At 40.3% G+C, this 14,209-nt stretch overlaps 1 protein-coding gene across 4 annotated transcripts in view; it reads right to left on the bottom strand.

Moving 5' to 3' along the window:
• Window positions 1-5,038: 5,038 nt before the first annotated feature.
• Window positions 5,039-14,209, bottom strand: part of mtus1b (microtubule associated tumor suppressor 1b) — a 139,061-nt gene continuing 129,890 nt past the window's right edge. For all 4 annotated transcript variants that reach the window (XM_078397785.1, XM_078397765.1, XM_078397794.1 and 1 more), the window contains 2 exons: window positions 13,523-13,620; window positions 5,039-8,118 (listed from right to left, as the gene is read on the bottom strand). In XM_078397785.1, the coding sequence (XP_078253911.1) occupies window positions 7,902-8,118; window positions 13,523-13,620 (315 nt within the window). In that variant the 3' untranslated portion in view covers window positions 5,039-7,901. The remainder of the gene's footprint in view (window positions 8,119-13,522; window positions 13,621-14,209) is intronic.

Below are 14,209 nucleotides of genomic sequence, written 5' to 3'. Positions count from 1 at the left end.
ACAAGCAAAATTCCCAATACAAGGCATGTTCTTGACCATGAGGCAACATCCAAGTTCCTAAATAGTATTCATGTGCTAGGAACAGATCTCTTATCTGTTTGGACTCAAACCCGGCACAAAGATGGTTATGGTTATAAAAGACCAATCATTTCAGCTTCAGAACATAAAGGAATTGTTCAAGGCAGAATAGAAAAACCAAACTCCAACTGCTTGAGTCCTTTCATCATGTTTACCGATTCCGGCGATAAGTTCCATTTTCAACATGTCAGATAATGAAGTTGTCCGTACCTGCAACAAGGGCAAGATTAAGTCAAGTCCTGGGGTGAATGAGTGACAAGTAATAATCTAACCTGTTATCTGCACTCCACGTATTCCAGAGCCACACTTGGAGTTTGTGGCACAGAAAAGCTAGTCCACACCAAGCCTCATTGGCAGTCTGCAATCAGCTGCTTGGCCTCAGTTCTAATTAAATTTGTTCCCAGGCTACCACAAATACTTAAATTTTAAAAATCTTAATTCTCTTAAGTTCCAGCCTAGACTAAACTCTACTTATTTAGCATTTAGTCCTCATCAAAATCTTCCTCATTTACAAATATTTCTATTCATCTTATGAAATGCAAATTCTATTTCTATCCCATGTTCATGAAAATATCAATTTGCCTCAAAATTTCATAGAAATAAATTATTGGTAATGACTGGAGCTTTAACCTGAGGAACCTTTCGTCACTGGTCTGAAGCACATTTCAAACAGTCAAAATTAATAGAATTACCAAATTATTTTCTTGAACTGAGGTTGAGTTTCATGTTTTTATATCCTTTGGATATTTCGCAAGTTTTGATGAGTTGGGACACGGGTGTTCAAATGTTAAATGAGCAGTTTCCTGGTTTATTTAAAAATATATATATATCCTTAACATTTAATTGGAATTCCTGAGGAACCTTGGAGGAAAGGGCCAAAATGTAATAGAGATGACTGAGGAGAATTAGAACTGAGAACGTTAATTTTAAAATTACAAAAGGAAGTAAAAGGAAGTGATACACCAGAACCTTAGAGTATTGGAAAATAATGAGGAAAGGTATGCAAGACCCAATCTAACCACATTAAATTTGAACAACACTTAAATAGTAGCCAAGCCGATCATGGTTAAGATAGACACAAAATGCTGGAGTAACTCAGTGGGACAGGCAGCATCTCTGGATTGAAGGAATGGATGATTTTTCAGGTCGAGACTCTTCTTCAGAAGTCACCCATTCCTTCCATCCAGAGATGCTGCGTTTCCCATTGAGTTACTCCATCATTTTGCGTCTATCTGTGGTTTAATCCAACATCTGCAGTTCCTTCCTACACACCCATCTTGCTCAAGTTGGCTTATCAATGATTGCAAAAGAACAGTTGCTCCCTCATCTAGGGATTTATGATGACAAACATCTGGGAAAGGCTGGAGAAAAACAAATGAAAAGGTAAACAAGTGCTTCACTGTGCAATTGCCCAACATAGAGTTGGATTAGTATGAACAAGGCGATCATTCTTAATCAAAGTAAGAGGAGCATAAAACCATTTGACTGATTTGGGAAGAGTGCAATGCTCAATTATTTAGGAAGGAGAGATTAGAACATGGATGGCGACAGGTGGGGGGTTTTTTTATCGTCAGCAGAAAATCTGAGTTTCTCCTTGATTAGTTCATAGGTATATGTTTGAGAAAGTTAATGTTTTTAGAAAGTAAATTAGGTAGATTACAATAAGCAGCATCAATGCACAAAACTTTGGGTAAATGGAATGGTTAAGCATCCCAAAAAATATACATCAGAGTTCACAGATGTAAGATTTTAACTTATAGGGTCTGAGATCATTCAATTAAAGTAGTAATTTGTCAACATGTAACAATTATAACATTACTAAAGCAAAACGGTTTGCAACATTAAATAACATACCATCTGAAACACCACCTCTTTGCAGAGAATTAAATATTTCAGAGCAGAATTTAGTTAAAGTACCATGTAGGAAGGAACTGCAGATGCTGGTTTACACCGAAGAGAGCCAAAATGCTGGAGTAACTCGGCGGGACAGGCAGCATCTCTGGAGAGAAGGAATGAAGGACGTTTCTGGACAAGACCCTTCTTCAGACTGTCTGAAGAAGGCTCTCGACCCAAAACGTCACCCATTCCTTCTCTCCAGAAATGCTGCCTGTCCCTCAGAGTTACTCCAGCATTTTGTGCATCTTTGGTTAAAGTAAAGTAAATCTTTGGTCAGAATATTGCTGTCCAAAAGGAAACATACAATTCACCTTAAGGTACATCTCCAAACACAATTATTTGCTTTATATTCCTGCATCATTCTTTCATTAGTTATTTTGTAATTGTTGCTTCCCAATAATGCACATTCCTCAACTCTTCACGTGATCTCCCATCCTTGTGAGTGCCCATGAATGTCTTTACATTATTTGGGATACATAACCTTTCCATTTGTCCAAGGCGTTGTATGTATTCTTATTCCTATCTAAACAATTGTACCTATGACTTTGTATGTAACAGGATTTGAATAGAATTGAGCAAGGGAAATTTCATCAATCCACATGGTTAATATTCAATAGAGATCACGTGCAGATAGAAGTTCCAGAACAAAGAAAATCCAGATGCTTAATTTAAATCGTTGGATGGATTTGGAGTATTAAACATCCATGAATGCTATCCCATTCCAAAAATGATTAATATCCTTTTAAGCCACTTGAAGTTATTTTTGCACTTCAGGTACAGTGGAGTCAGCCCATTGGATTTCCTGTCAAATTTTCATTAAAATGAAAGAACAGGGCAGGTTCCATTGTAGATGGATCACCTTCAAGCAGAAGTAGCCCCGGAGTTCTTGTGTAAGAAAATGTCACAGAAAATAGATCTCGGGATCAGATCTACATGAATTATGTAGATCTGCTGTTTTCGCAATATAAGACTTTGAGCAAGCCATTTATAAGGTTAAATGTACTTCCACCCAATTAGACAATAGCGCTGCCTCAACAAGGCCACCTGCACAATCATGGATAAGTCTCACCGCAGTCACATGCTAAATGCGTCTCCTGAAATAAAATTTCTAGCAGTTTACCCGAAAGCAGGTCAAGGATGAAACCAATAGTCTGAGAAATCCCAGTCCATGTCTATTTGCCGGTCTTTTAGTGGTGACTTACAACCATGCGGAGAAGATAACGCAATGTCAACCCAATGTCGACCCATTTACACCTTGGGTAATAATTGCTGGTCCAATTAAAGCTAGTCCACCTCACCTTTATGTACTCATTGGAACTAGTTTTCCATTTATATTTCATGCTGCCTCAGTAAGGCATAATCAAAACCAAACTCATCCCGGATACTCCTTTTCCCTCTCATCAGGCAAGAGGCACAGAAGTTTCAAAACGCAAACCTCCAAATTCAGGGACAGTTTCCTGCCAGCTGTTATCAGGTAACGAAACAGTCCTCATGAGGTAGAGCGTGGTCCTAACCTTCCATCAACCTCATTGGAGACCTTTGAACCATCTTTATCAGGCTTTATCTTGCATTAAATGTAATTATCCTCTATATGTGCACTGTGGACAGCATGATTTTATTCATGTAATTTATTCAACCGGATTGCACACAAAAGCTTCTCACTGTACTACAGTAACTGTGTCATAATACACTAAAAAACATTGAATCAGGATGCAATAAATTGCCCCAAAAATAATTCAAATTGCTTTACAGACATAGAATGATATAGCGTGGAACAGGCCCTTCAGCCCAACTTACTCTCATCAGCCAACATGTCCCAGCTACACCGGTCCCACCTGCCTGCGGTCCATATCCCTCCAAACCTGTCCTGTCTCTGAAACGTTGGGATAGTCCCAGCCTCTACTACCTCCTCTGGCAGATTGTTCCATACACCCACCACCCTTTGTGTGAAAAAGATACCCTTCAGATTACTATTAAATCTTTTCCCCATCACCTTTAACCTATGTCCTCTGGTCCTCTATTCACCCACTCTGGGCAAGAGACTGCATCTACCCGAGCTATTCCTCTCATGGTTTTATACCCCTCTAGAAGATTACTCCTCATCCTCCTGCACTCCAAGAAATCGAAACCAACTCAACCTCTCCCTATAACTCAGACCCTCGAGTCGTGACAACATCCTCGTAAATCTTCTCTGCACCCGTTCCAGCTTGACAACATGCTTCCCAGAACTGAACACAATACTCTAAATGTGGCCCCACCAACATCTTACACAACTGAAACATGACTTCCCAACTTCTATACACAATACTCTGACTGATGAAGAAGGCCAATGTGCCAAAAGCCTTTTTGACCACCTTATCTACCTGCAACTCGATCTTCAAGGAACCATGCACCTGCACTCCAAGATCCCTCTGCTCTACAACACTTCCCAGAGCCCAACCATTCACTGCGAAGGTCCTGCCTATGTTAGACTTCCCAAATTGCAACACTCACATTTTTCTTCATTAAATTCCATCAATCATTCCTCAGCCCACCTGGCCAATTGATCAAGATCCTGCTGCAATTTTTCACAACAATCTTCACTATTTGCAAAACCACCCACTTTTATATTATCAGCAAACTTTCTAATCTTGCCATGTATGTTTTCATCCAAATAATTGATGTAGATGACAAACAGTATCAGGCCCAGCACTGAACCCTGAGGCACACCACTAGTCACAGGTCAGTCCGAAAAGCAACCTTCCACCATCACCCTCTGCTTCCTCCCATGAAGCCAATTTTTATCTCTCCTTCGATCTCATGCAATCTAACCTTCCAGAGCAGCCTACCATGTGGAATCTTGTTGAATGCTTTGCTGGTCCATATATACAACAGTGGTTTACTCTGTAGCTTTGAAATAAAAAATGTTCACTTGCTAAATAATTATAATGCCTGCAATATTTCATGGAACCATTAGTGAAACAAATGCAAACTGAATAAATATCAGCAAATGTACAAAAGAAAATCAATAGAAATGTTTGATTAGAGAAAACAGCAATACCTTTATTTAACAAGGAAACAACCGATACATTTACAACAAAAGATTAAAAGTGATCAATGCACAAGGTACATGTAAAATGAAATCAAAATGTTTACAAGCCTGGTTAGGACATATTTATTTAGGACATTTCAACTAACCACTGTCCTTTTTGCCTTGAGCATCAGGTTTGCAGTAAGTATAAATTATAAACGCATCTTGGATCTCATTACATCATTTGTCAAAAATGTTAAGCAAAAATGTAACAAATACTGAAGATAGCTATTTTCTGCAACAAAATAGACAAGCTTCTATGGATTTGCTGATTAAAATATTGCATGTACCCAAAACCGTTCAACAAGCATCAGCAGAAGAGAAGGTTTCTTAATTACACACCACAAATTAGATCACTGATTAAGAAACATCCCTTTTTAAACTTGGATAAGCGAATAATACAGGTTCATCATACAGTAACTAGTGTTGCTGTGCAACAAGAAACTCCAGGCCTCTCCAACATGTGTAAACCAGTTTCAAAAATAAGCATCTGTAGTGAAAATGCTAACTTCAATGAACTGCACAAATAATCATTGGCATACCAAATGCAAGAAATACCTTTGAAATCTCAGTTGGTTTACAGCAAGGGTTAAGGTGATTATTCAAAGCTCAAACTGAAGCTAGGAAGATGTTTTTTCCTTTCGAAAATATTTTTTTCCTACAACTGACCAAACAAACTTAATAGTACCAACACTGGAGGGAAATTATTAAAGACATCAGGTGCGTTACTTTAAAAACTATGAATTTTTGAATGCTTTGATTAGAAAGTTGACATCTTTGATATCGCAACTCCATGTCAGTATATTTATTGGTTAGTGAAATGAAATTTTGATAGAAATGAGAACAATCAATAAATCCAATTGTCTGGGTCTCCATTTCAATTTGTAGATTAAATGAATTTAGTGATTGACGTTGCTCATTTTAATCCAGTGTATAAAGGGAATAGTCCACAGATCAGTAACAAATAACCAAGATTTGCCCGAGAAATTGGAGCATTTTGCAGTAGATGCCGCTAAAACTCTACATGTTAATAATGATTTTCTGTGGCTGGTTAATTAGGAAAATGATTTGTAAATCAGTATGCATCAAGACAAAATTAATAACATTTTGAAAGCAAATGCCAATTTTCAATTGGGAAGTTGAAAAACTGCATGTTTTCAGTTTCATTACATTGATACAGTAGGAACGTATCCTCTCGCATATTTAATGCCACAAAAGCACATCAACATTTTAGCCAGGCCAACAGATAATTTTTGACCACCTTAGTCATGGTTTAATCTGGATTTCTTTGGAAATCACCTGCTCTTGGCAGTAGCTTCAAGAGTAATAAATTATGCAATGAATAGAAATAGCTTCAGTACATTTAGAAAAATTGTATGATGACAATTGTTGACTTGCACTAAGATTTTGGAAATGCCTGCTTATCTGTGTTGCATTCACACAGAATGGAGTGTAATGACCACAAATTAAAATCATCATCCCATCAATTTTCACTTTAAGGTTGCCAAATTTAACAGATTAGAGTTTTGAATCAGGTTTAACCCACCAAAAAACAGTAAAGAGACTTGTTTCAACTCCTAAGCCATACCGTTCTAATAAATCTCAAAAACTAGAATGTCTAGGCGTTACCGCTGGTTCCTGCAGATCTACCTGGGGTTCTAGATTCACAACCCATGGAAAGGAATGCAGCGAAAAGATCAAAGTAATCGCCAAGATACATCCGGCAACATGTTCAATGGAGAGAAGTTCTTCAATGGTGACAAGTTCCACAAAGCTACACATCTCCCAAGAGATTGGTACATTAAGTGTAAAAGACAAACTTTTGACACTTGGTATTTTGCAACTTTACTACACTTGATTCTACTTTTATTACAGCATAAACACAACTAACATTCCTATGCAGTCTGCCAGGTAAGACCTGTTTCTAGAGACGTCTCCATTTAAGATCAAATTCATTAAAAACAGCTACAAAGTGACCAAAACAAATTGTTTGCTGAGTTGTTCAGAACTATAGCTGCGTTCACAACCATGGAAGATGTTTAACACCACTTTTAAGGACACACCTCAATGTTCAAGGTGGAATGATTTACTTCCCCTGCAGCATGGTTGAGCAGACAAATCCTTACTGTCCTGAAATGTTCAAAATTCATTACAACTGAATGGATGCAAAGTTATATGCAACCACACATTGGAACAGTGGAATCAGAATTTAAGTGCTCTACTTGCATTGTTAGTGTAATAACTTTTCCTTTAATATTGCTTAAGTGCTTAGATAGATTGAGAGCATCTTTCTGCATTATAATGTCAGCAAATGCTGAACTCCACAATAGCTTCTGGCCATTGACTTCCAATTGAATTTAAATCTGTACACACAGATATCGGTTTGATTTCCAACAGAGATCAAGGACTAGACACTGCACAAGCATTTCCTGACTTCTCCAACCTAGTTTCATCTAGATATCTCATAGCTCCTCCACCATTTTAAGCACTTTTTGCTGGAAAAAATTCAAGCAACATCCTGTCAGCTCACCATGAAGGTGATCCTCAGTAATTAACTTGAATCGTCTGTTTACCAGACAAATGTTTTACACAAATGAGGAACACTCAGATTTGCTAAAAATAATCTACATGCCCTGAGTTTGATTTTAATAGGCAAAAAGGCAAAAGCAAGATTCTTGCTGTTTATATTAAGTGCTCTGTGCAACATTCTATATACAGAACATACACAACTATAGATATTAAAAAATGCTTTTTATAATCTTACATCATATAATAGAACAGTATTTTGTTTGTCACGGTCAAAAATCAAAAGCCCTTGAATGTCCCAATACCCTTTGATGTAAAAAGTTTGGATGTGTCACCTTGGTGAGGGTGAAGGGCCGAAAAATGAGGGTGTTGAATTTCTGGAAGATTGAAAGGGGAAAGAGGAACTTGGTGATAACTTCTGAGGGCTAAGAACCTCTCCATTTTGCAGTTTCCATAAAAGTTCTTCATTTTCCATAGATAAGCGCTTGTTGACTTTTGATTCTTTTTGCAATGATGTTTGTAGAACCACCTGCTCAGTTGACAGTTGCCTGCAATAAATTTACAAACATACTGCTGAAAGAGATCATCACAAGTTCACGACTGCAATTTAAAGCAAAATGTTTTTACTTCAGTCCAGTTTTGCACATGCACACACACACAAAGGACTTATTCTGTATACAATAATATTTCTCAACAATGATTGTTATTTGAAAATGAACCGTTGAGATAGCTTATATTACAATTTTTCCAAAAATGATCCTAAAAATAGTCAAAGGTAATACTTAAAATAGTCCTTAACAATCCAACAGCCTTAAAAATGTGTAATTTATAGAATTGGGCAAATACAGGACCTCATCTATGGTTACAATAACATCACATTGACCCAGAATTCCTGTTCAGCCTTTGACCATGTAACCTGCTTTCACACTTTGCCGTACTGGTGAGTAAGGCAAGGCAGTGCCTTTACCACCTCAGACAGTTGAGGAAATTTAGAATCTCTCTGAGGATCCTTCAGTGCTTCTACTCTGGGGCTGTAGAAAGCATCTTATCCGGGAACATCAGAATCTGGTTTGAGAACAGCTCTGCCCAGGACAGGAAGGCTCTGCGGAGAGTAGTGCGTTCGGCAGAACGCACTATGGGAACTACACTCGCCCTCCTGCAGGACCTATACATCAGGAGGTGCAGATCCAGAGCCAGCAACATTATGAGGGACCCCTACCACCCCAGCAACAGACTGTTCCAGCTGCTACAGTCAGGCAAACGCCTCCGCTGTCACGCTGTGAAAACAGAGAGGATGAGACGGAGTTTCTTCCCACAGGCCATCAGGACTGTTAACTCTCATACCACTAGGGACTAATTTACTGTATTAATTTATTTTTTGTGTTAAATTTTTCTTTTTCTATTCTGTTTTGTAGTTTAGCACAATCCGCAGGCGTTGCCACTTTCATTTCACTGCACACCTTGTGACAAATAAACTTGACTTGACTTGACTTAAGAGTAGCTCCGCTCAACTGTTGCAAAGCAGCAAGATCTCGCAGCAGAGCCTCTTCAATTGCTTTAACTATCACAAACCCATGCTCCCAGACTGAGGCAGCTGTCAAAACACTTCAATGTTTTGAAAATCTTAACTTGTAAAAGGGCTAAAATTAAGCATACTATCAAGAGAATTAAAACATTGAAAATACATTGGAAATTACATTAGTCTCGACCCAAAATGTCAAAGATTTCTCTGCCCCCACCCTCCACAGTTGTTGTTCGATCCAAAGATTCACTGGAGTTTATTTCCCGCTTGAAGATTCCCGCAACTGCAATCTCATGTCTTCATTTAAGTTTTTTGTTTTATCTGTAACCTGCTCAACTCCATCAGCTGAAAGCCTTGACTGAAATGAATGGCAGCATGGAACCTACCGTAAAACCAAGCACAATTTCAGCAAACAGATTCATTTGCTCAAAGTGCTGGGAAACCAAATGTTCATTAATGACTCCATTGGGACCACAGTATCAAAGTTCATATTATAAGCAATAGGAGCAGAATTAGGCAATTTGGCCCATCAAGTTTACTCCGCCATTCATTCATGGCTTATCTAACTCTCCCCCTCAACCCTTCTCCTGCCTTTTCCCATAACCCCCGACACTTGAACTAATCAAGAATCTGTCTATCTCTGCCTTAAAAATACCCATTGACTTGGCCTCCACAGCATTCCGTGGCAACAAATTCCACAGATTCACCACCCTCTGACTAAATAAATTTCTCCTCATCTCCCTAAACAAAATACGAATCCAGCAGTTAATTAAAATTTATATTCCATGCCTTTGATCCATTTAGTGAAGAAAGGTCCTTCACAATTTTGAAAGCATCAGGTGAACCACCCTCCTATTCCTTTTTCTGTACCAAAGGAAGTACTCCAGTTTGGCCATTTATCATAACTGAAGTTCTTCAGTCCTGGTTGCATCCCAGTTTTCTCTACACCCTTTCTAGTCCTACCATACCCTTCTGTACCATTGTCATCAGAAATGTACAAAACATTCTAGCTATAATCCAACTCATTTTATACTGTTCATAAGTTCTAGGAGCAGAGTTAGGCCATTCGGCACATCAAGTATTCTCTCCCATTCAATCATAGCTGATCCATCTTTCCCTCCAAGCCCTATTCTCCTGCCTTCTCCCCATAACGCCAGACACCTTTACTAATCAAGAATCTGTCAATCTCTGGTTTAAAAATATCCATTGATGGCCTTCACAGCCATCTGTTGACCACTTCTAGTCCAAGTCTCAGCTGTGCATCCTGTGTGCATTTTGACGTACTTGCTCTGATGAGACCAAATTCTTCTGATTTGGTAAGACTATTTTTTGGAACAAAGTGGATTTTACTCAGCTCCTCAACATTCAAGAACTTTCTTAATCAATTGCCACCTTTAAAGTTAGAGGATTGCATTCCAAGATCTGTTAATTATTGATACCATTCACTTTTCTACCATTATTAGTGCATGTTTGTTAGTTTTCACATTTGACTGAATTGATCTGCAAGTCGAATCGCTAGTAAAAAAAGGCAAACGCAATGGTAGCATTTATTTCAATAGGGCTAGAATACAACAAGGATGTAATGCTGAGGCTCTAAAAGGCTGCATTTGGAATATTGTGAGCAATTTTGAGCACCATAGTTTGGGAAGGTATGTGTTGGCCCTGGAGCGGGTCCAAAGGAGGTTTGCAAGAATGATCCCAGGAATGAGTGGGTTAACTAATGATGAGCGTTTGATGGCACTGGGCCTGTACTCGCTGGAGTTTAGAACAATGAGGGGGGATCTCATTGAAACATACCAAACAGTGAAAGGGTTAGATAGAGTGGATGTGGAGAGGACGTTTCCACTAGTGGGACAGTCTGGGACTAGAGGTCATAGCCTCAGAATTAAAGGACGCTCCTTTAGAAAGGAGATGAAAAGGAATTTCTTTAGTGAGAGGGTGGTGAATCTGTGGAATTGTTTGCCACAGAAGGCTGTGCAGGCCAAGTCAATGGATAATTTTAAAACATAGATTCTTGATTAGATTGGGTGTCAGGGGTTATGGGGAGAAAGCAGGAGAATGGGGTTAGGAGGGAGAGATAGATCAGCCAGGATTGAATGGCAGAGTACACCTGATGGACCGAATGGCCCAACTCTGTTCCTATCACTTATGACCTTACGATCCCCTCTCCCTTTCCTACTACTGATTCGAAGTATCCCAGTTCTTTTTCACCTTGCCTGCAGTCAGAAGAAAATGGTCATAATCTTACCCATTCCTTTTTGGATGAAGTAGCTTTTGATTTACACAAATGTTCAATTCACTGTTATACAAAATGTATATTAAACAATTTCAATTTTAAGGTCTCAAGACCTTTAGAAACAGATGCAAAGATTTTTGAAAATATCAACTATTAAAAGGTCATTAGAATTTGACACATTATAGGGACGTGGCGGCGCCTAACGGCAGCGGCTGACTAGCAGTCTGTCCGTCTTTTTTTTGTTGAGTGTCGGTGTTGGGATGGTTTTTGTATATTTTTTTGGTTGTGTATGTGTGGGAGGGGGTGGTGGGGGTGGGGGTGGGGGTGGGTGTGGGTGTGGGAGGGGGGGGGGGCTTTTCTCTTCCTCACGGCGCGGGCTGCGGCTCGGCTGCGGGGCCTAACATCACCCGCTGCGGCTCGGCCGCTGGACTTTACACCCCGGTGCGGCTCGGCCGCTGGACTTTACACCCCGGTGCGGCTCGGCCGCTGGACTTTACATCCCGCTGCGGCTTGGCCGCTGGACTCAACAGTGCCCGGTGCAGCTCGGCTACGGGGCTTAACATCCCGGTGCAGCTCGGCTGCGGGGCTTTTCATCGCTGGTGCGGCTCGACTGCGGACTTAACAGTGCCCGGTGCAGCTCGGCTGCGGAGCTGAACACCGCCCGGTGCAGCTCGACTGCGGGGCTTTTCATCGCTGGACTGCGGACTTAACAGTGCCCGGTGCGGCTCGACCACGGGACTTAGCTGCGCAAGGCTTGGTCGCGGGCCTTTCATCGCCCGGTTCGGCCGCGGGACGTTTCAGCGCCCGGTGCGGGGACTGTGCGGGTTGGTCGGGGACGAGCTGTCTGTCCGTGGGCGTGGGGAAGAGAGGGGAAGTTTTGTTGCCTCCATCACAGTGAGGGGGTGTTTGGAGTCACTGTGATGGACGTTTGTGTTGGGGTTATGTGTCTTGTGTTCTTTTTTTTTTTTTCTGTGACTGCTATGTAGTTTCGTTCGGTACTTCGGTACCGAACGACAAATAAAGCTCTGTTATATTTATCACCCAAGATCCAATCACTGCTTAAGGATAGTTCCCCTACATGGGACAGTCAATGGTAGGTAGAGGTCTTCTATTTGGCTGACCAAAATGCAAGTTAGGCCAAACTATCCAACTCATTGAAAAGTTTAATTTTAGAGTAATTCTGATTGAGGAGTAAGCTTGTCTGTTAATATCAGATACTTTGTCTATTTACAGCCATTTGCCAATTCAAGTGCGAAGCCAACAATGTCCAAATCAGAGTGCAAATATTTTTCTTAAAACAGTATTGCATTACATTCTTCAACCAAAAAATTCTTGCTATGGAGGGCGTGCAGCGTAGGTTCACTAGGTTAATTCCCGGAATGGCGGGACTGTCGTATGTTGAAAGGCTGGAGCGATTGGGCTTGTATACACTGGAATTTAGAAGGATGAGGGGGGATCTTATTGAAACATATAAGATAATTAGGGGATTGGACACATTAGAGGCAGGAAACATGTTCCCAATGTTGGGGGAGTCCAGAACAGGGGGCCACAGTTTAAGAATAAGGGGCAGGCCATTTAGAACGGAGATGAGGAAGAACTTTTTCAGTCAGAGAGTGGTGAAGGTGTGGAATTTTCTGCCTCAGAAGGCAGTGGAGGCCAGTTCGTTGGATGCTTTCAAGAGAGAGCTGGATAGAGCTCTTAAGGATAGCGGAGTGAGGGGGTATGGGGAGAAGGCAGGAACGGGGTACTGATTGAGAGCGATCAGCCATGATCGCATTGAATGGCGGTGCTGGCTCGAAGGGCTGAATGGCCTACTCCTGCACCTATTGTCTATTGTCTAAAAGGATTTTGTGCAAGACAAAAATTTTTGCTTCTCAATTTTTAAAAAGCTGGCAAAAAAAAGTAACAGATTTTTCACTCGATTTATTTCAAATCTTCTTTCAACATAATAAAATAACCTAAAAATGTCTACTGTATTCTTAATGCACTGAAACCAGCAGTCGCTCCACATGAAAATAAGAAAAGACTCTGGAGCACAAAAAAATATATTCAGATGCAGAACCAGAAGAATACTGGAGATAGCATCTTGCATATCAACCTATATCCCAGCAGAACATACTGCACCTGTAACTACCATTGAAAAAAACAATCACTATTGACTGCAAAGCATTTCTGGAAGTATGAAGACACTTACCTGGACACAGCTTTATGTTTGTCCATTCGAGCTTTTAAGTCTTCATTTTCTTGCAGCACAATTTTATGCTTTTCATCCAGCACAACATGCTTTTCCATCTATTTTTGAAAAAGAAAAACAGATTCTCAGTTCAAATTGGAGTTAGTTCTCCAGGTTGGCCTGATTACTTTGAACCATTCATGCCTATCCCCTAGTGACCTCCAAGAGCTTATACCCCAATCATCCCTGACTTGAATATCTCTTGGATCAAACCAGAGTCACATTGGGCTTACAATCCCACACTTCCAACACTGAGTCATGTGGTGAGATCCAGGCTATGCAGCAAAAAACAGAGTAGTGCAGCACAAAACCAGGCCCTTCAACACGTTTGTGCCGAACAAGATGCCAAGACCATCTTGTTTGCACATGATCCAAATCGCATCAACCCCTGCATATCCATTTGCTTACCCAAGTCTCAAAAATGCCACTATGTTAACGGCCTCAACTACCACCTGTGCCAGCAAGTTCCAGGCAATCACCACTCAAAAAACTTCCCTGCCCATCTCCTTTAAACTTTGCCCCTCTCAACTTAAAGCTATGCCCACTAGTATTTTTCCATCATGGGGAAAAGGTTCTGATCATCGACCCAATCTATACCTCTCAATTTTATATACTTCTCCCCATAATCTCTCGTGTTCCAATCTAAGT

The sequence above is a fragment of the Rhinoraja longicauda genome, chromosome 1 (genome assembly GCF_053455715.1).
Source record: "Rhinoraja longicauda isolate Sanriku21f chromosome 1, sRhiLon1.1, whole genome shotgun sequence".
Classification (NCBI taxonomy): domain Eukaryota; kingdom Metazoa; phylum Chordata; class Chondrichthyes; order Rajiformes; family Arhynchobatidae; genus Rhinoraja; species Rhinoraja longicauda.
The sequence above is the reverse complement of the archived record's forward strand: the minus strand, read 5'-3'. Positions and strand labels throughout refer to the sequence as shown.